We start from the raw sequence: 23,263 nt of genomic DNA, 5'->3' as shown, positions 1-23,263 counted from the left end.
CATATATTGACTCCTGTGAAACTTTAGTTTCATATATGAAATATTTTTAGGATTCATTTTTTGAACACTGCCTCTATCCACCAATTTTAACCCCGAGGCAACAATGGGTGGCCAGAGACAATGTTTGAAAGTGAATGCAATGACTAAAACAGTGTCTGAGAATATTTAGTGAATCGTATATTTCACATTCAAAAAATAATTTCTGAGTGTGTTAGGGCAGCATAATTGTGACAAAGGTGAGGGATGTATGAAATATTCTCTTCACCAAAATAGATGTTAATAATTTAATAGTTCAAACTCATAGCTCCTGTAGTCTTCAGTAATGAGTTAATGTTATTTTATAGTTTCTTACTAGAAAATTTAAGTTCTTTAAATTTGTTACTTATAAGCCTGATGATAGTTTTAAAGTAAGATTTATGATAATTATCATATTTTAGCGTGTAAAAAGTGTAAATCAACGCTTTCCATTTATTTGATGAATGGTATTCTGCTGGTAGTCGTTGGAGTTCTTGGGATAACTGTGTCCATGACAGTCTACGTGACAAAAATACAACTTCAGTTTCCCTTTTCTGTAGAATTTCACAATGTCCGACTACCAAGAAAATGAACGCTGAGCAACTATATAAGGGGACAAGGGGATTTTACATGTTGGAAATTTATTTTGAGCCTTTCATGGAAACATGCTAATGTGGTGAGTTTTGATCAGAACTGCTGTTTGTTCCAAAGTTTAGTTTGATGTTGGATATTTTACATTAAAGACACAAACACACAGATGTGATGTGATCGAAGCTGAAGAGGAGGACAAGAAGTTACTAGAGCATGTGAACAAAAACCATGAACAATGAAAGGTGGATATTGAGCAGCTAAAGACCATCAGTGATGGAATATTACAATTCTTGCAGCATTCATTCACACAGTCAGCTTACTGATTGCATGATCACTGCAGCCTCCAGGCTTATGAATTTAAGGTCAGCATCTTGTATCAGACTACCTCTTGTGAAATGATCACTTTTTTATTACTCTTAATTGTTTTACTGTGTTTATTTTTGCGTAGAAAACTTTTTGTCTGTAATTGTTGAGTTTGCATCTTAGTATCATGTTTACCTGAGTTATCAGACTGCTTCAGATTGAGTAGATCTCAAATCGGTTGGCAGAATAGGTTTTAAACCACAAAATACGGACATATTTAATTAAATATGTCCAAGGTAGTTCCCTCTGCAGATGTGCTCTCTCTTTATTTAGATTGTTTCTGACATTTACATTTGTCTTAGAAACTGTTTTTCAAAAGTTATGATTTTTAGAGGAACATATTCTAACTCTTTTAAAGAAGTAAACTGATAATATCATGCGCTGTACACGTGATGGACAGCAGCTACTCTGTCAGGCCTAAAATGAATAACAGGAAGCAGCCACAAAATTCACTTATTATCCCTTCAGATGCTCACCAACATGCTTGAGCTCGTTTCTAAATTATCCAGTAACCCAGTTAAGTTGAAGTCTTATATAATTTAAATAAATATTCCAGAAATATGTTATTAGCCTTCCAAAATATTTTCTACAGTTAAAAATACTGACTAAAGTATAAATAATGACTTTGACTCTCTATTTATCATCTTTCCTTTTGTACACAGGCTGCTAAAAGAAACAGGTTATTAAAGCTGCAGTTTTAATTGTTACCAGGCACAAGTGTTTCTTAATGTGTTCATCAGCAGATGAGGTGTAAACAGACATACTGGTATAATATTGTGTTAATAATGTAAAACACTGTAAGTCTGTATGCAATGTAAATTAACAATTTACTGTAGCATTGCTGTAGATAAATACAGCGTGCACACATGGGCAAAACTTGTTTTAAACAGCAGTTTATATAAATGTGCTGAATAATGCTTTTTCATGTTAGCTGGAAGATTTACTAATATGCTAAAAAAAATTCTTAAATGCTTACAGAGAATTTCTTCTGATAGCAACTTGTGTTCATGTAAGATTGTGATGCATTATTGCAGATATTTTAGCTCAGTGGTTTTGTTGCTATTTCGCATTTAATTTGGGTAACACACAGAACAACGTTCCAGGTCTTGTAGAAGTTTGCTTTGCGATACAACGCTGCACAGTCCCCAATATCCTAATCAAACAAATAAAATAAAAGTTATTAGGGTCATTCTATCTCCAATCAGCAACGTTTTTGAACATTCTCTTGTTGACCATCTCTGATTTGCATAAAATTATTATGGTCCAAAGTCTGAATATATATAATGATTGTTGCAGATTTCAGTTTTATATAAGAAATAGTTTTGAACATTGCCTCTTTCCACCCTGTTTTACTTGAGTGGACAGAGGCAAAGTCTGAACGTGAATGGAATGACTGATAACCGGATGAGGCAATTATTTTTAACATGAATATCTGAAAAACCAAGATCGATAAAGGCCTGGAATGATCACTACCTGGTCTTAGCATGAAAATGAATCTTTTCTGTAATTTGGGACATTTATATGAAAAACTGTCTGAGTTTTGGCTAATTAAAATATTTGTAAAAATTCAAGCTGTCCTGTAAAGTCTTATATTAAAAGTGATGATTTCACATAAGGTAAGATGCTGACCTTAAACCCATAATCCTAACACCTAACCAACCATAAGCGTAATGCCACGAATGCTGGAGGCTGCAGTGATCATGCAACTAGTATGCTGACTTTGTCAGTGAATGCTGCAAAAATTGTAATATTCCATCATTGATGGTCAATATCCACTTTTCATTGTTTATGGTTTTTGTTCACATGCAGTGGTTCTCAAACTGTGGTATGCATACCACTGGTGGTACTTGGGCTCCCTGTAGTGGTATGCGGGAAATCTCCCCCCCAAAATTTAAGATTAAATAATATACCATTGCGGAGGTATGCAAAGGTGCCAAAACGCTGATGGAAAAAACACAGCTTTTTCCCACCGTACCAAAATCTCAGGCACCATCGATGAGTTGGTGGTCCTCGGGAGTATCGGTGGGGATGAAGAAGATGCCGTCAGTGAGTCGTGAACTATTGCCTGGATGCCAAAGCTTCTGGTAGCCAGGTGAATGCGATCTGCTTCTTCTGCGAGTTAGCGGTAATCCTTCGCGGCCAGCAGCAACTGTCAGAGGAAGAGGTGAGTGAAGACAAATCCGCTGTCATCCGATCCTAGCAATCACAGCATGCTCTCCATGAGCTCGAGAGCGATACCATCACCCAGGCCTGAGAAAGAGGAGTTTCTCGGCCCACTCTGCATTGGAGAGGGAGTAGCGCCACAGCAGCAGTGCCTTGAGAACGGTGTATTTCCCTTGGGAGGGGGGATTTGGGAGGAGGGTCATCACACAGCGGGTGGACAGCGGATCCAGCGAGGCCACCACATGATGGTATTTCGACACGACGACACGTCGGCTGAAACACCACGAAGAACAAACTGGGCTTTGACATGCACAAACCACGAAGGAGGGTCGTGAAGCCAAAAATCCAGCAGCTTAATCGCCGCAGCAAAAATTAAAACGTACAGCTCTGTTAGCACTTCTGACATAAATGAAGAGAGAAAACTCAACAGCAGTGGTGTTTGTAGGGCTACTGAATTTGGGCTAGCTAGTATATAATAATGTGCTACAAGGTGGCTAGCTACACAGCTATGGTTAGCACCCCTTTTTGGGGGGCTTGTTCAGATGAAATAGAACAAGATAGAAGCATCAAAGCATGTTGAAAACACAACAGCCCTGATAAATGGATGCAAACTGCATTTCGTTGCCCTGTACCTGTGCATGTGCAATGACAATAAAGTTGAATTCTATTCTATTCTAAACGCAGAGTAGTTTGTTCATATGTCATCACATAAGACCGGATGTTTTATTGCAGTACAGTTGTTATTATTATCACTTGTTCCATCCTGTTTATGACAGTTAAAATAAATAACATTCATATAATAAATAAAATTGTCTCGTGTAAACTGTATGTGGTGCTAAATAGGCCTATACTACTGTACTTTAATGCCGGTCACAAGGGTGGTGCTTCAAGAGCCATATATTCTATGAGGTGGTACTCATTGTGAAAAGTTTGAGAATCACATGCTCTAGTACCTTCTTGGCCTCCTCTTCATTTTCGATCACATCACATCTGTGTGTGTGTCTTTAATGTAAAATATCTAATATCAAACTAAACTTTGGAACAAACACCAATGCTGATCAAAAATCACCACATTTGTATGTTTCCATGAATACCCTCAAAATACATTTCCAACATGTAAAATCCCCTTGTCCCCTAATATAGTTGCTCAGCGTTCATTTTTTTGGTGATCGGACTGTGAAATTCTACAGAAAAGGGAAACTGAAGTTGTATTTTTGTCACGTAGACTGTCATAGTAACAGTTAATCCCAAGAACTCCAACGACTACCAGCAGAATACCATTCATAAAGTGTTGATTTACACTTTTTACATGCCAATATATGATAATTCTCTTAAATCTTACTTTAAAACTATCATCATCAAGGCTTATAAGTAATAAAATGATTTAGAACACACCATTTTATAACCTCAAAATATTTTGCAGTTGTTGGAGATGACAGGAAAAACACTTTCAGTTTGAGTCCTTGTTCAGTCCTCTGTGGGATTTCCATTATAATATTGTTAGTTCTGCTAGAGCCACTCGCCGAGCTGGGGAACCACTGCATCTAGTGCTCCGATTACCACTGGGACCACTGTTACCTTCACCCTCCACATCCACTCAAGCTCTTCTCTGAGCCCTTGGTACTCCTCAAGCTTCTTGTGTTCCTTCTTCCTGATGTTGCTGTCTTTTGGTATCACTACGTGTATCACTATGGCCATGCTTGTTTACCACTACTATGTCTGGTTGTTAGCTATCGCCATTCGGTCCATCTGTATCTGGAAGTCCCACAGGATCTTAGCTTTGTCATTCTCGACCACCATAGGGGGCGTCTAAAATTTTGACCTTGGGACTTCCAGGACGTACTGGGCACAGATGTTTCAGATTACTACGCCGGCCACCTTGATATGGCTTTCCATGTATGCCCTTCCTGCTAGCACCCTGCTGTTTGTGTGCTGGATTGTCTCAGGGGCATCTTTACTGGGGCTACTGCGGTCAGTTGGGTCTTCACCTAGCACGCCATGGCTGACTGATCTGGATAGGGACAGTGTCATAGGGCAACTCCAAGGTGGTGTCCCAAAAAAACAACTTGCAGCAGTATTGGGAGTGAGCTCTTTTGTACCATCTCCAAATTAAAGACCGAGTTAAATGACATGTGAGAGACAGCTTGAGAAGTTTCAGTCCACACATTAGTTTTTTCATAGCTGAATGAAATTATTTCAAGTGGATGTTTGTGTCGAGCATGATCATCCCCATAAAGAATTTAAATTGTCTAGTAAGAAACTGTAAAGTAACATTGACTCATCACTGAAGACTACAGGAGCTATGAATAGAAAAATATTATTTTAATTTCAAAGGTTTACAGTTGTATACAAGATGTTTCCTGTTGGGTCTGTGTTTCCACAAGCCCCGCTGGTTTAGAAACTTATTCTCGTTAACAACAAAAACAAGACGAACATCTTTTACTTGCTAAGCAAGGGAGACCCAGCCGGTGTCTCAGAAAGCACTCTGAATCCTACCGTAGACTGACCCCAACGACGGCCTCCGCTTGCTGCCTTTTATTGGGAAAACAGTTCACACAATACACATCACAGCAAAAGCACCTCCCACCGTGAACCCCCAAATGGTTCTAAGACAAGGCACTATGTGTGTGTATGTATAAACATCGGTATGCATGTGCAAGAACGTGTGTGTGTGTGTCATGTGAGAATATGTGTTTCTGTGTGCGTGACTTCCAACTGTTTCTAACAACATCCTTAGTCATAAAATGGTAATCTCCCCCACACCCAATATATGGTTCAATTCCTGTATTGGTTCACCATGCACAACACAGTGAAGCCACAAAAGGGCAGGAAGCTTACCACACAAGAAACAGAATCTTCACAAGGGATGTGTCTACAATAATCCTCCCCCAGCACAGAGTAGCTGGAGAGGTGGTCAGAGACAAAGGAATGTCTTGATCCTATAGACTGAACTAACACCTTACAGATTTAAGAAACACAATGACAACATTCAATAATTAGACTTAACATTTCCAACCAGCTCATTTAAGATTCTGAAAATCTGAACTGCAGTACGATCACATTAGCCACATCAAACTCCTCTTTTGTTGTGCTTTTTATCCTGTGACTCATTTGTTCAGTCGTAACCATCTTCTGGCTTTTTTATCTCAACCAAAGAGATGTAAATGCCACAAAAGTGCACATAACTTTTGTAAGCTGAAGCAGAATTTCATAATGATTTGTGCACATTATTGATTGGTACATGTGGGTGGTCTCCTCATTACCACCATTCATTTGCCCATTCATGTCTCACTGTGTCTTGTGCTAAACTTGTCGTGGACCTACCTAGAGATGGAAAGCTTAGCACCATAACTAGAAAGAATGTTCAAACGAGCCACTACTGGTGCTGAAAATTTGGTAAAAAGCATCCCTGTGATGACAGTTAATGACTGAAATGCAGACTTCATTCATGGAACTGAAGAAGTTTAAATAAACATGAGTTTGAACTATTTTGGTAAAGAGAATATTTCATACATCCCTCACCTTTGTCACAATTATGCTGCCTTAGCACACTCAGAAATTAGTTTTTGAATGTGAAATATACGATTCATTAAATATTCTCAGACACTGTTTTCCCTCTGCAGATGTGCTCTCTCTTTATTTAGATTGTTTCTGACATTTACATTTGTCTTAGAAACTGTTTTTCAAAAGTTATGATTTTTAGAGGAACATATTCTAACTCTTTTAAAGAAGTAAACTGATAATATCATGCGCTGTACACGTGATGGACAGCAGCTACTCTGTCAGGCCTAAAATGAATAACAGGAAGCAGCCACAAAATTCACTTATTATCCCTTCAGATGCTCACCAACATGCTTGATCTCGTTTCTAAATTATCCAGTAACCCAGTTAAGTTGAAGTCTTATATAATTCAAATATTCCAGAAATATGTTATTAGCCTTCCAAAATATTTTCTACAGTTAAAAATACTGACTAAAGTATAAATAATGACTTTGACTCTCTATTTATCATCTTTCCTTTTGTACACAGGCTGCTAACAGAAACAGGTTATTAAAGCTGCAGTTTTAATTGTTACCAGGCACAAGTGTTTCTTAATGTGTTCATCAGCAGATGAGGTGTAAACAGACATACTGGTATAATATTGTGTTAATAATGTAAAACACTGTAAGTCTGTATATATTTTAGATGAACAATTTACTGTAGCATTGCTGTAGATAAATACAGGGTACACATATGGGCATAACAGTTTTAAACAGCAGTTTACTTTATATAAATGTGCTGAATAATGCTTTTTCATGTTAGCTGTAAGATTTGCTAATATGCTAAAAGGTTTATTAAATGCTTACAGAGATTTGTCTGATAGCAACTTGTGTTTATGTAAGATTGTGATGCATTATTGCAGATATTTTAGCTCAGTGGTTTTGGTGCTTTTTCACAAATCCATTTCATTTGGGCATCACATTTAACGTCGTTCCAGCTCTTGTAGAAGTTTGCTTTGGGATACAGCGCTGCACAGTCCTCATTGTTGATATCATTTGGCTCTCCATCATTCCAGTACCTGAAGCAAACGACAAGTTACACTGCTGAGACAGGATTTCCTTTCACGCGATTCACATTAATTGTTATTCACCTTTTATCTTATTCGTGTAATTTATCCTTCAGGAGGACAAACACAACTGACCGCTGATTTACACAAGTTTCACCGTGTGTATACGTTTAATCAGGCCTCCTCTTGACATTCTTTTGTTATTTCAAAAAATGATTACCTTGATATTAATTGTGTTTTAACTTTTGTACAGTTCTTTGTTGCTTTTATGTCTTCAAAAAGAACTATATAAACTTTACTTTACGTACTTTTCATTCTTAATGTGAAATTTCCAGCAAATCTTACATTACATGCTACATTAAATGAAAAGATGCACAGTATTCAAAGACCAAGAAGAAGTTTTTGTATATCTGTATGTGGAGAATGGACTAAGTGTATAATTAAAACAAAATGAAAACATAAAAAAGTAGAAGTACGAATGTATATGTTCATCTGTTGTATTCTATTTAATCAATTTAGCGTAGCAGGGGGACTGGAGCCTATCCCAGCCACCGTAGGCGGAAAAGGCCGGGTACACCCTTTGCTGTAGTAATGTAGATTATTGTTTTGCATTGTGCATTGCATATTGCATTACATATGTATGTGTATATAGAGATGTGTATTTGTATGTATGCATATATGTGCATATATGTCATTGCTGTACATATAGATGATATTGAGCTGATAATTTTAATTGCATCAAAGGGATTGGATTAAATAAGTTTATAATGCCTCCTAACTCATGCTAGCAGGTAAAATAAGCTGTGTAGTGTTGTTGGAGACAACTCAATGTACAGTACACTTTTGTTGTTTATGTTTATATTTCTTCATGTTTGAAATGAAAGCAGTCATTTTAAATGACACTGAACTCTTACCCTTCAGCAAGTAATGTTCCATCCCACCATTTCCAAGTCCCTTCCTCATGGACGTCTCTCAGTCCGATCCAGAAGCCCATTGGGGGATGAGGCGTATCTTGATGATTTATTCTTCTGCTTATCCAATCCAGAAACTCAGGGTCTCTGTGAGGCATCCAAGGTATCACACGGCGAGGAACGTCAGACTCCCAGACCAGGTCACGAGTTTGTGTCGGGGCAGCTTGATGATTTATCAAATAATTGACTGTTGAGTTCTAACAAAAAAAGAAACAAAACCAAAGATAAATTTTCAGAAATCTGCATGAACACCGCTCCACAGAAATACTAACAAACCTCTTCATCTTGGCTGTCTATGATTATAAGATCTCCTCCCTGCAGCTGACAGAAATCTCTGGATTCCTTCCATGTTTTGAATTCATTTGACTTCAAGGGGAAGTAGTAACATACAGAGTTCATTAAAATCCATCCTGCAGGACAGTGTTTGCAGCCATCGCCTGTTTCCAAAAGAAAATACCACCATTATAGAAAATTATGAAACAAATCATTATGCTTTTACAATTGTATCATATACAGAAACAATGAAACCGGTCTTACTAAGCATTGATAAGCGTGTTCTCATGGCTTCAATTTCCTTCGTAACTTTTTCCATCTGACTTTTATAGTCATTGCTTCGTTTTGTCTGGTGTTCAAGCTCCCAGTTGGTTTGTGTCTGACGGCTCATCTCACTGTCCAGCTGTTTCCTGGCATCCTTCATGGTTTCCACTGCAGTCTTGTAAGTATCCTGGAGGTTGATGAGCTCTTTGCTGATGCGTTCGGTATCATCGAGCGTGAGGTGAGTGTCTGTGAGTTTGTTATCTGCAATTGTTGAATACGGTTACTGTTAGATTTGTATTGTTGATTGTCATTTATGCTTAGAAATATTTACTTATATATGCTTAGAGTTTTGTAATTAGTTGTAGATTGGTAGAGGTTTTGATCCTTGATAGTCTGCAAACTTTGTGTGTATTAGACAGCACTTTGGGAGCATGAGAGGTCATACCGTGTCTTATTGTTTTATGGTAGGATTAACGTAGTTGCGTCTGTTCTAGTCTAAGTGCTCTTTGTTTAGATGAACTGCAGGACTTCCTCACCGTGTTATCTAGGATGAACCATCTAGGGTGAGGGGGAGGCTACCCTCTTCCTGACCAAGGATGTTTGACCCTTTGATCAGCAGGCCACACACACACACACACACACACACACACACACACACACACACAGGCAAGGTACTCTTTGTGTGTATGTAGACGTCATATGTTAATGAACTTATACATATTCATGTAACCTCAATAAAAGAACAGTGGTACGGGAGAACGGACGAGAGCAACTGGGGTCAAGCGAAGGAACGGCGTCTGTCCGGTTCTCTCCCGTGCACGAGAAACATGAAGAAGCTTGCCTACTTGTGTCTTGCTTTGCAGTGTAATTACACTCAACAAAAATATAAACGCAACACCTTTGTTACTGCTCCCATTCCCCATGGGATGGACGTAGAGACCTAAAATTCATTCCAGATACACAATATAACCATCCCTCCCAAACAGTGGTCACAAATCAGTCCAAATGTGTGGTAGTGGGCACATCTGCCATATTGAGATAATCCATCCCACCTCACAGGTGTGCCACATCAGGATGCTGATCTGACATCATGAGTAGTGCACAGGTGTACCTCAGACTGCCCACAACAAAAGGCCACCCTGGAATGTGCAGTTTTGTCTCACAGCAAAATGCCACAGATGCCACAAGCAATGAGGGAGCATGCAATTGGCATGCTGACAGCAGGAATGTCAACCAGATCTGTCGCCCGTGCATTGAATGTTCATTTCTCAACCATAAGCCATCTCCACAGGCGTTTCAGAGAATATGGCAGCACATCCAACCGGCCTCACAACCGCAGACCTCGTGTAACCACACCAGCCCAGGACCTCCACATCCAGCAGGTTCACCTCCAAGATCGTCTGAGACCAGCCACCCAGACAGCTGCTGGAACAATTGGTTTGCACAACCAAACAATTTCTGCACAAACTGTCAGAAACCGTCTCAGGGACGCTCAACTGCATGCCCGTCGTCCTCATCGGGGTCTTGACCTGACTCCAGCTCGTCGCCGTAACAGACTTGTGTGGGCAAATGCTCACATTCGATGGCGTCTGGCACGTTGGAGAGGTGTGCGCTTCACGGATGAATCATGGTTCACATTGTTCAGGGCAGATGGCAGCTGAGAATGTCCCAGTTCTTGCATGGCCAGCATACTCACCGGACATGTCACCCATTGAGCATGTTCGGGATGTGCTTGACCGGCGTATACGACAGCGTGTACCAGTTCCCACGAATATCCAACAACCTCGCACAGCCATTGAAGTGGAGTGGACCAACATTCCACAGGCCACAATTGACAATCTGATAGACTCCATGCGACGATGTGTTGCACTGCATGAGGCAAATGGTGGTCACACCAGATACTGACCGGTTCTGGGTCCCCAGACCCCCAATAGCGCAAAAAACTGCACATTCCAGGGTGGCCTTTTGTTGTGGGCAGTCTGAGGTACACCTGTGCACTACTCATGATGTCAGATCAGCATCCTGATGTGGCACACCTGTGAGGTGGGATGGATTATCTCAATATAGCAGATGTGCCCACTACCACACATTTGGACTGATTTGTGACCACTGTTTGGGAGGGATGGTTATATTGTGTATCTGGAATGAATTTTAGGTCTCTACGTCCATCCCATGGGGAATGGGAGCAGTAACAAAGGTGTTGCGTTTATATTTTTGTTGAGTGTATATTGTCTTCAACGTTCCAGCGGATGGGTTCAAGCTACAAACCTATCAGTTACTTTTCTTATTCTTAAGTAACAATATTATAAATCAGGTGGTTTGACAACATTGTACATCATCAGTTTTATTTAGAAATGTTATTGTAGATTTCCAAGATTTGTACAAATCATTGTAGCATCAGTACAATGAATCAATAAGCAGGCTGGCAGCAAATTACTCACCTCAGTACATTTAGTCACAGACAGACACATTTTCCCTGTAACTGTGCCTTCGCTCTAACTTTTGTTGAAAATGTGATTTATGTGATGATTTTGCCTAATAGTAAACAGAAATATTTGTCTTTTTCAACATCCTTAGAAATGTTGCTCAACGGCTATCACCAAATGGAGCACTCTAAACTCTGCACTGGAAAAATATCCCTTACTTCACCTGTGATCACACACTTTGGTTTTCCAGTGCAAAGGCAGCTGGCAGAGGAATGGCCAAGGAAAGGAAAGACCTCACTGAGCGAAAAAGATGAGGACAAAAGCTTCAGTGCAGCTGGTCTCAGGGGATGAAGCAAAAAGCCTGATCAACTTAGCAAGGTGAGTTTAATGTTATGATTTATTTTACTTTTTGATGGTATGTTCAATGTATGTTACTTGAATTATACAATGCTCAAGTCATTTTCCACCTCAAGTTTCTCAATATTAAACCTTGTAGCTTTATTCATTTTATTTTTGGCTTAAAAGTAAACAAGAGCAACAAAAAAAAAACCTAACTTTTTAAAATTCTTTCTGTTCCTCTTTTTTCCTCTGAACACATCCTGACCAGGTTCAATGAGACGGGGGAAGTAAACAGCGATACATTCACCCAGACTGCTGATGTTCCTGTATGAACTGAAAAACTTTGAACATCCAAGAAAAAGCTGAGGTTATTTTCTTTACAGCTCATATGGATCTTGATTGACTGAACATTCAGACTTTATTCAGGACTTTGCTACGGGGAGAGAGGTACCAACATGTGTGAGCACATGTGTACACACACACACACAGCATCTCACTTCATGCTTGCCCTTCCCCTAGGCTCTTGTGTCACTCAGCAGTTTGTCGTATTAATGTCTTATTTGTTGAAATTTACAGTCCATGAGCTTGACCTCATTCTCAGAGGCCTCGCTAATATTTAATGGTCATGAAATATGTCAAACTTTTCTCCATCCCTAAAGTTAAACAGCTGAGAGCATCTTTAGCGCAGCAGAGAAAAAGATGTGCACCTTGAACTGGAGTTTAAGTGATCCATTTAAGTGACCCTTATGCCTTTGCTGCTGATGAAAAGTTTTCATCAGAAGAAACACTTCTAATTGTACTTTGCTCCTCACTGTCTTTGAAAGGTAAGCGTAGACAAAACAAATCCAGTAGATGCAGTCTATCTGGAAGTTTAGTATAGTAATCTGTCTTTTTTGTTTTAATGTTTTATTTTGTGTTTTATTTATTTATTATATGGGGGGGAAAGTCCTGTCAGCCTTGTGCTGAGAGGGCTGCAGTCATCGATCTTTTTTTTCTAATAAACCTAAATCACAGGATCACTGATCTGTTCAGTTTTATTCATGTAGCACCGCTTAGCTGTCAACAACTCTCATCTCAAGTCACTTCATATTGTAAGGTAGAGATCCTACAGTGTTAATCTAGGATAAAGTAGTCTCGGCTTCATTGATGAAGTAAATGCAATGATTCAACAGACAAGAATAGAAACCACAACTTATAAATTTGGCTGATGCAAAGAACCACGAGGCAGTGATTCCAGCTTAAATGTATTCTGGATATTGTTAAATATTCTTACATTTTTTGTTAATGTTTGCCAGGTATCCTGTTTAAAGACAACACTTTGAAGTCACTTCCATGTCTTTACATGAGGACAAACTCATTTCAAGGAAAATAAAAATGCTCAAATTTTAAAGATTGTAAATTATTGTTTAGTCATTTTATGAGGAGATGGATGCCGGCATATTTTAGTACAGTTTTGGAATTGACGAGAATAAAAAGAAAAGAATAAAAACCAATTTTGTTGTGTACTAAAACAAACAAACAAACAAACAAAAAACAGAAGGTGTTCTGGCAGAAAAATTATCAGGACTTTTTTCAGTTTTTCTGAAGTTTTTTCTTTTTTTGGACTATTGGCAAAGTTTGATAACCATTAGCTAAATTGCAAAAAAGAAATTATTTAATAATGAAAACATTTCTGTGCACTATAACTCATAATGACTTACAGTGGATCCCCAGGCCAACATTCAGTATCAGAAGAACAGCAGCAAGAAGCGCCAGGCACGCTGCAGCCAGTCTGTGGCGTCTCCCAGGACTCATAGTGAACATGGACACTAAACAGGCAGAACATTATGAATTTTCAGCTTAAAGGCAGGTAACACACATATAACTTGGTTGAAGCTTTAAAAGAGTAAAATGTGATCATTTTAGGATTTAATATTACTGTTTACTAGTAGTTTATTTAACATCTGCTCTGTACTCTTTATTTATGATTAGAAAAATCCTGTTAGAGCATGTAAACCTTACACGTAGTTGTCTCAGATCATCAGGTCCTGTCATTAAATCTTAACTCTGTAAAACCTACTTCAATCAAAAGAATCAGAAACCTGACTATGGGAGTGCAATGAATAAAAATTTGAATTATTATACCTTGTATCCTGTTAGACTGATGGTAAGGAGGATACTCTTCCTTGTGCAAATCGTCTTCATAGACAAGTGTCTGAAAACCACCATTTGTCTCCTCCATTCTCACTGTTCAGTCTAAATCAGTCATATGTCAGTGCATTTAAGCAACAATCTGTCACAGATTGTGACGCCTACTGCTGAGGTAATCAACAATCAGTTCCAGTGAAATCTGCTGTCTGTAAAAACAAAGAGGGAAGTGATAGATGTTATTAATGTGTGGGTTCCACAATTACTTTCCAGATACACGGGATGTGCATCTGCTGATCTCTTTGAGAGAATTCAAAGAATTTGTCCAAATCACAGCTGAAGGAACCCTCATCAGTGTTCAGTTGAATTTTATTTATATAATCAAATGTCACAAGAACAGTAGCTTCAAGGCACTTTATATTGTAAGCTATAGACCGCACAATAATAAGAGAAACTCCAACTATCATACAAGCCCCTGTGAGCAAGGGCTTTGGCGACAGTGGGAAGGGAAAACTCCCTTTTAACAGGAATAAACCTCCATCAGAACCAGGCTCAAGAGGGGCAGTCATCTGTTGGTGAGGAGAGGGAGACAGGACTGTGGAGCGAGTTGTTAAAGACTTGTGACACTGACCAATAATTTGCAGTACTGCTTGCTATTTTTTTCATGATTGCTGGTTTCTGATGTGTTAGGTTACAAATTACTTAGAAGCCAATCGAAGCTCAAACTTTCAATTTAAGCTGTCAAGTTAGCTCACTTATAAAAAACAACTTATTTAATATTTTCTGCTGAAAATCTAATGTGAATGCTGAAAGATTTTTGATATATGAGATGATATGTTTTTGTGAGAAAATATCAGCCAAAATATCAACTATAGTTTTTGGTTAAGCTTTTACCATATATCATGATGTGGGACAGCAAACAAAATACATTAGAGCAAATAGCAGTACCAAACACTGAATATGATACTGATTTTTTTTTTTTTTAAGAAAAAGAAAGAAAGCAAAAATTTGAGTTGACAGGCATCAAAATCAAGAAGGTTTTGGTCTCAAATGATGTTGTCAGCACTGAGCTGAATGCATCACTTGAAAAAAAAAACAATGATCAAAATCATCTATAGGTAGATTTTTACGTTTGAAAGTGTTTAAAAGTTATTTTAAAACACACTGTGGGGGCTGTGTTTGAAGCAGATTTAGTCTGGCCCAGATATTTTTGGGGCACACAGATGTACCTAGTAAAATTGCATGTCAATATGAGAGTGAGGAGAGGGAGAGTGTTTTACTCTTTGATTTTTTTCAGTGTTACATTTAGATTGTTACTTTACTTTCTAGTATTTTTGAGCTCTCACAACTTCACAAGTACAGATGTTAGTCACATAGATTTTAAAGCCTTAAAAACACATTTAATCAATTAACAATTTAAAAGTGCAACCAAATCAAATTTTGATCAATTCACATTGTTCCAAATATATTATATTTTCAGTATCAAACCTTCACCAGTTTTAAGTCTCTGGCATAGATTAAGAGAAACAAGCACCAGTACTGGGTGTCATGTCTGTTTTGCACCAATTAACAGGAGAAAACTTCAATAAGTGCGTTTTGGTTAAATTAAAATTCACCAAATAAACGTACAATATTGGTTTTCAGATGATCTGAAACAAGAAGTTCCGTGTTTGAGCATTAAAAAAAAAAAGTCTTCTGCGAACAATAAAAACCTGAGCACAAGTGTTAAAATCAGGGGTGATTTTAGCCCATTTTTGGGGGTGCTTCAGCACAAATGAATCAAAGCACCCCCAAAGATTTCTTACTTTTTTGACAATATTTGCTGTTTGTGTGACACACTACTAAAAATATAAAAAGCATACAGTACTTGGTTGGACGTAACACTTTAGCAATAAAATTATAGATTAAAAAAAAGGAGCCACATTCAGGTAAACGTGTAAAATCAAGAATAATGTCGAATCAGTGTTTCAATATTTATATATTTTATTACATGTTCATGTGGTTTGGTTATTTGCCTTTTGGTTGAAAGTACACTGAGAGAGGACTTTTTGTTAGCGATCTTAATAGTATTTTTTTATATTAATTTAATTTTTCATCTAATTGAATACAATCTATTTGTGTATGAAGAGGGAGAGAGGAAAGAGGGAACGTGAGGAGAAAGTACAAGGTCAGGAAGAACCAGGTAAGAAAACAGACAGGGAGCAGTGACAGGCACAACAGAAACTGAAAAAAACCTGATTTTACTCATATAACATTATAATTGATCGGGGAGATTAAAATTAATGATATATTTTTATGTGGTTCAGCCACAACTCTGCTAAAACCTCAGCCAGTAATAGGTCGGCCAACCTTTGGACCGTCCAGTTGTCTGTATGACTGCCGCAGTACGTGCATCACATTTGCTCACTATCAGAAAGAGCCAAACAGCCCTGGTGGAGTGAGGAGCTGTAAAGAGAAGCAGATGCTCTGTTTCTAAAAATGTTTTAAGCTTGTTTCAAAGATTCTGTACAGCAGCTTTAAATGTTTTCCAAAAGCACACAGACACTTATCAGTGTTTCTCAAACTTTTTACAGTGTGGACCACCTGATAAAAATGTCAAGCTCTCCTAAGGACCACTATGAAAGCATGAAACTCATAAATCTTACAACACGAAATTAGTATCTGCAGTAAAGATTTTTTTCATGCATTGTATACATTCTACCACAGGCAAAGTTGCCTCCATTTTTATATTCTTTTTTTTTTATATTTTGTAATAATTTATTCTGTTTTTGGAGTGTTTTTTATGTATCTGTATTATATTATACAAACACATTAAAAGTGAATCTCTGTCCAAAAAATGCAGTCAGTTTACTTCTTACTCACTATGAGCATCATTCATTATTCTCCCAGTAATTAAGGTTAGGATGTTTTTTCCTTTTTTATTCCAATCCATTCTTCTTTTGCAGCATTTAAATAACCTTTATCAGATTTGATGGTTTTGTTACAGACTTTTCAAAAAAGTGTTTTGCTTTTCTTTCACAAATGTGGGATTAAATTGTTAAAATGTACAAAACAGTGATGTCATGTTTTATGATGAGGACCCAGGCAGAGAGACTTGATGAATTTAAGAATCTTATGATTTAATAAAGAAATTTGCAGACTTGCACAGAGATGGTAAAATTATGATGACTGATAACGGAGACGAAGACAACAGACGACGAGGACAGGGAGGATGCAGGGACCGAAAGAGACAGGGAAGAAGTCTCATTGTGACGAGTAAAGTGTATCTTGGCTGGCTGGGCAGCTCTCTGGGTGCTCAACACCCCCAAAGCTCTGATCCTAGAATCACCCCTGGTTAAAATACAGTTAAAAGATACAGGTCAAAATTCATTTTAAAAATCCAAACACAAGTCTTCAATGTATTTATTAATGTTCAAACCTGCACTGTAATATACTCTGCAAGACTAGAGGACATAGCAACAACTGCTATAGTACAATCAGGATCATCTGAAGTAATTGCTTGAGCAGTAGAGTTTATCTTAACCTCTTAAGACCTGAACTCTTTAATGGCATGCATTTTTGATTTCTCTTTGCTATTTTGGCTGATTGGGACCTGATGAATGTAAAAACAAAGAATTACGTGATTTTTTTTTTTTCTGAGAAAAATGAGATCCACATATCAGGACATCCCCTTTAAATTTCGATAAAACAGTGGCAGTATAATGTCCTCGTAAGTGGATATCAGGCCCTTGTAGAGCAAAATGTAGTATTTTGTTCTAGACAACCCAAAATGTGATGTCCACATATGTGGACACCAGGTCCTAGGAGGTTGATGGCATTTCACATATCCATAGCAAATGGTTATCAAACTTTGCCAATAGTCCAAAAAAAGAAAAAACTTCAGAAAAACTGAAAAAAGTCCTGATAATTTTTCTGCCAGAACACCTTCTGTTTTTTGTTTGTTTGTTTGTTTGTTTTAGTACACAACAAAATTGGTTTTTATTCTTTTCTTTTTATTCTCGTCAATTCCAAAACTGTACTAAAATATGCCGGCATCCATCTCCTCATAAAATGACTAAACAATAATTTACAATCTTTAAAATTTGAGCATTTTTATTTTCCTTGAAATTAGTTTGTCCTCATGTAAAGACATGGAAGTGACTTCAAAGTGTTGTCTTTAAACAGGATACCTGGCAAACATTAACAAAAAATGTAAGAATATTTAACAATATCCAGAATACATTTAAGCTGGAATCACTGCCTCGTGGTTCTTTGCATCAGCCAAATTGTTAAGCTGTGGTTTCTATTCTTGTCTGTTGAATCATTGCATTTACTTCATCAATGAAGCCGAGACTACTTTATCCTAGATTAACACTGTAGGATCTCTACCTTACAATATGAAGTGACTTGAGATGAGAGTTGTTGACAGCTAAGCGGTGCTACATGAATAAAACTGAACAGATCAGTGATCCTGTGATTTAGGTTTATTAGAATAAAAAAGATCGATGACTGCAGCCCTCTCAGCACAAGGCTGACAGGACTTTCCCCCCCATATAATAAATAAATAAAACACAAAATAAAACATTAAAACAAAAAAAGACAGATTACTATACTAAACTTCCAGATAGACTGCATCTACTGGATTTGTTTTGTCTACGCTTACCTTTCAAAGACAGTGAGGAGCAAAGTACAATTAGAAGTGTTTCTTCTGATGAAAACTTTTCATCAGCAGCAAAGGCATAAGGGTCACTTAAATGGATCACTTAAACTCCAGTTCAAGGTGCACATCTTTTTCTCTGCTGCGCTAAAGATGCTCTCAGCTGTTTAACTTTAGGGATGGAGAAAAGTTTGACATATTTCATGACCATTAAATATTAGCGAGGCCTCTGAGAATGAGGTCAAGCAAAAATCCCTGCTTGTGCTCATGGACTGTAAATTTCAACAAATAAGACAATAATACGACAAACTGCTGAGTGACACAAGAGCCTAGGGGAAGGGCAAGCATGAAGTGAGATGCTGTGTGTGTGTGTGTGTGTGTACACATGTGCTCACATATGTTGGTACCTCTCTCCCCGTAGCAAAGTCCTGAATAAAGTCTGAATGTTCAGTCAATCAAGATCCATATGAGCTGTAAAGAAAATAACCTCAGCTTTTTCTTGGATGTTCAAAGTTTTTCAGTTCATACAGGAACATCAGCAGTCTGGGTGAATGTATCGCTGTTTACTTCCCCCGTCTCATTGAGCCTGGTCAGGATGTGTTCAGAGGAAAAAAGAGGAACAGAAAGAATTTTAAAAAGTTAGGGTTTTTTTGTTGCTCTTGTTTACTTTTAAGCCAAAAATAAAATGAATAAAGCTACAAGGTTTAATATTGAGAAACTTGAGGTGGAAAATGACTTGAGCATTGTATAATTCAAGTAACATACATTGAACATACCATCAAAAAGTAAAATAAATCATAACATTAAACTCACCTTGCTAAGTTGATCAGGCTTTTTGCTTCATCCCCTGAGACCAGCTGCACTGAAGCTTTTGTCCTCATCTTTCTCGCTCAGTGAGGTCTTTCCTTTCCTTGGCCATTCCTCTGCCAGCTGCCTTTGCACTGGAAAACCAAAGTGTGTGATCACAGGTGAAGTAAGGGATATTTTTCCAGTGCAGAGTTTAGAGTGCTCCATTTGGTGATAGCTGTTGAACAACATTTCTAAGGATGTTGAAAAAGACAAATATTTCTGTTTACTATTAGGCAAAATCATCACATAAATCACATTTTCAACAAAAGTTAGAGCGAAGGCACAGTTACAGGGAAAATGTGTCTGTCTGTGACTAAATGTACTGAGGTGAGTAATTTGCTGCCAGCCTGCTTATTGATTCATTGTACTGATGCTACAATGATTTGTACAAATCTTGGAAATCTACAATAACATTTCTAAATAAAACTGATGATGTACAATGTTGTCAAACCACCTGATTTATAATATTGTTACTTAAGAATAAGAAAAGTAACTGATAGGTTTGTAGCTTGAACCCATCCGCTGGAACGTTGAAGACAATATAATTACACTGCAAAGCAAGACACAAGTAGGCAAGCTTCTTCATGTTTCTCGTGCACGGGAGAGAACCGGACAGACGCCGTTCCTTCGCTTGACCCCAGTTGCTCTCGTCCGTTCTCCCGTACCACTGTTCTTTTATTGAGGTTACATGAATATGCATAAGTTCATTAACATATGACGTCTACATACACACAAAGAGTACCTTGCCTGTGTGTGTGTGTGTGTGTGTGTGTGTGTGTGTGTGTGTGTGTGTGTGTGGCCTGCTGATCAAAGGGTCAAACATCCTTGGTCAGGAAGAGGGTAGCCTCCCCCTCACCCTAGATGGTTCATCCTAGATAACACGGTGAGGAAGTCCTGCAGTTCATCTAAACAAAGAGCACTTAGACTAGAACAGACGCAACTACGTTAATCCTACCATAAAACAATAAGACACGGTATGACCTCTCATGCTCCCAAAGTGCTGTCTAATACACACAAAGTTTGCAGACTATCAAGGATCAAAACCTCTACCAATCTACAACTAATTACAAAACTCTAAGCATATATAAGTAAATATTTCTAAGCATAAATGACAATCAACAATACAAATCTAACAGTAACCGTATTCAACAATTGCAGATAACAAACTCACAGACACTCACCTCACGCTCGATGATACCGAACGCATCAGCAAAGAGCTCATCAACCTCCAGGACACTTACAAGACTGCAGTGGAAACCATGAAGGATGCCAGGAAGCAGCTGGACAGTGAGATGAGCCGTCAGACACAAACCAACTGGGAGCTTGAACACCAGACAAAACGAAGCAATGACTATAAAAGTCAGATGGAAAAAGTTACGAAGGAAATTGAAGCCATGAGAACACGCTTATCAATGCTTAGTAAGACCGGTTTCATTGTTTCTGTATATGATCAAATTGTAAAAGCATAATGACTTGTTTCATAATTTTTTATAATGGTGGTATTTTCTTTTGGAAACAGGCGATGGCTGCAAACACTGTCCTGCAGGATGGATTTTAATGAACTCTGTATGTTACTACTTCCCCTTGAAGTCAAATGAATTCAAAACATGGAAGGAATCCAGAGATTTCTGTCAGCTGCAGGGAGGAGATCTTATAATCATAGACAGCCAAGATGAAGAGGTTTGTTAATATTTCTGTGGAGCGGTGTTCATGCAGATTTCTGAAAATTTATCTTTGGTTTTGTTTCTTTTTTCGTTAGAACTCAACAGTCAATTATTTGATAAATCATCAAGCTGCCCCGAGACAAACTCGTGACCTGGTCTGGGAGTCTGACGTTCCTCGCCGTGTGAGACCTTGGATGCCTCACAGAGACCCTGAGTTTCTGGATTGGATAAGCAGAAGAATAAATCATCAAGATACGCCTCATCCCCCAATGGGCTTCTGGATCGGACTGAGAGACGTCCATGAGGAAGGGACTTGGAAATGGTGGGATGGAACATTACTTGCTGAAGGGTAAGAGTTCAGTGTCATTTAAAATGACTGCTTTCATTTCAAACATGAAGAAATATAAACATAAACAACAAAAGTGTACTGTACATTGAGTTGTCTCCAACAACACTACACAGCTTATTTTACCTGCTAGCATGAGTTAGGAGGCATTATAAACTTATTTAATCCAATCCCTTTGATGCAATTAAAATTATCAGCTCAATATCATCTATATGTACAGCAATGACATATATGCACATATATGCATACATACAAATACACATCTCTATATGCACATACATATGTAATGCAATATGCAATGCACAATGCAAAACAACAATCTACATTACTACAGCCAAAAGGGTGTACCCGGCCTTTTCCGCCTACGGTGGCTGGGATAGGCTCCAGTCCCCCTGCTACGCTAAATTGGTTAAATAGAATACAACAGATGAACATATACATTCGTACTTCTACTTTTTTATGTTTTCATTTTGTTTTAATTATACACTTAGTCCATTCTCCACATACAGATATACAAAAACAACTTCTTGGTCTTTGAATACTGTGCATCTTTTCATTTAATGTAGCATGTAATGTAAGATTTGCTGGAAATTTCACATTAAGAATGAAAAGTACGTAAAGTAAAGTTTATATAGTTCTTTTTGAAGACATAAAAGCAACAAAGAACTGTACAAAAGTTAAAACACAATTAATATCAAGGTAATCATTTTTTGAAATAACAAAAGAATGTCAGGAGGAGGCCTGATTAAACGTATACACACGGTGAAACTTGTGTAAATCAGCGGTCAGTTGTGTTTGTCCTCCTGAAGGATAAATTACACGAATAAGATAAAAGGTGAATAACAATTAATGTGAATCGCGTGAAAGGAAATCCTGTCTCAGCAGTGTAACTTGTCGTTTGCTTCAGGTACTGGAATGATGGAGAGCCAAATGATATCAACAATGAGGACTGTGCAGCGCTGTATCCCAAAGCAAACTTCTACAAGAGCTGGAACGACGTTAAATGTGATGCCCAAATGAAATGGATTTGTGAAAAAGCACCAAAACCACTGAGCTAAAATATCTGCAATAATGCATCACAATCTTACATAAACACAAGTTGCTATCAGACAAATCTCTGTAAGCATTTAATAAACCTTTTAGCATATTAGCAAATCTTACAGCTAACATGAAAAAGCATTATTCAGCACATTTATATAAAGTAAACTGCTGTTTAAAACTGTTATGCCCATGTGTGCACGCTGTATTTATCTACAGCAATGCTACAGTAAATTGTTCATCTAAAATATATACAGACTTACAGTGTTTTACATTATTAACACAATATTATACCAGTATGTCTGTTTACACCTCATCTGCTGATGAACACATTAAGAAACACTTGTGCCTGGTAACAATTAAAACTGCAGCTTTAATAACCTGTTTCTTTTAGCAGCCTGTGTACAAAAGGAAAGATGATAAATAGAGAGTCAAAGTCATTATTTATACTTTAGTCAGTATTTTTAACTGTAGAAAATATTTTGGAAGGCTAATAACATATTTCTGGAATATTTGAATTATATAAGACTTCAACTTAACTGGGTTACTGGATAATTTAGAAACGAGATCAAGCATGTTGGTGAGCATCTGAAGGGATAATAAGTGAATTTTGTGGCTGCTTCCTGTTATTCATTTTAGGCCTGACAGAGTA

The 23,263-nt window shown here is 37.8% G+C and overlaps 2 protein-coding genes and 1 long non-coding RNA gene across 3 annotated transcripts; 2 read left to right on the top strand and 1 right to left on the bottom strand.

The window, feature by feature from the left end:
- Positions 1-4,974: 4,974 nt before the first annotated feature.
- LOC309695617 (uncharacterized protein) lies at positions 4,975-14,254 on the bottom strand. The gene is made up of 6 exons (XM_082516356.1): positions 14,076-14,254; positions 13,652-13,759; positions 9,187-9,447; positions 8,926-9,086; positions 8,593-8,846; positions 4,975-7,690 (listed from the first exon to the last, which is right to left on the bottom strand). The coding sequence occupies exons 1-6, from the start codon at positions 14,170-14,172 to the stop codon at positions 7,540-7,542; spliced, it is 1,032 nt and encodes a 343-aa protein (XP_082372482.1). The 5' UTR covers positions 14,173-14,254; the 3' UTR covers positions 4,975-7,539.
- LOC309695623 lies at positions 9,454-13,645 on the top strand. The gene is made up of 3 exons (XR_014273196.1): positions 9,454-9,749; positions 11,764-11,990; positions 12,220-13,645. It is a non-coding gene; the product is annotated as an uncharacterized lncRNA (long non-coding RNA).
- A 6,467-nt stretch (positions 14,255-20,721) lies between the features above and the next one.
- Positions 20,722-22,798, top strand: LOC309695622 (perlucin-like protein). The gene is made up of 4 exons (XM_082516363.1): positions 20,722-20,982; positions 21,083-21,243; positions 21,323-21,576; positions 22,481-22,798. The coding sequence occupies exons 1-4, from the start codon at positions 20,823-20,825 to the stop codon at positions 22,629-22,631; spliced, it is 726 nt and encodes a 241-aa protein (XP_082372489.1). The 5' UTR covers positions 20,722-20,822; the 3' UTR covers positions 22,632-22,798.
- Positions 22,799-23,263: the final 465 nt, after the last annotated feature.

This window comes from Aulonocara stuartgranti, assembly GCF_965226115.1.
Source record: "Aulonocara stuartgranti genome assembly, chromosome: 19".
Taxonomy (NCBI): Eukaryota; Metazoa; Chordata; class Actinopteri; order Cichliformes; family Cichlidae; genus Aulonocara; species Aulonocara stuartgranti.
Note: the sequence above shows the minus strand (reverse complement) of the source record. Positions and strands in the feature narration are given on the sequence as shown.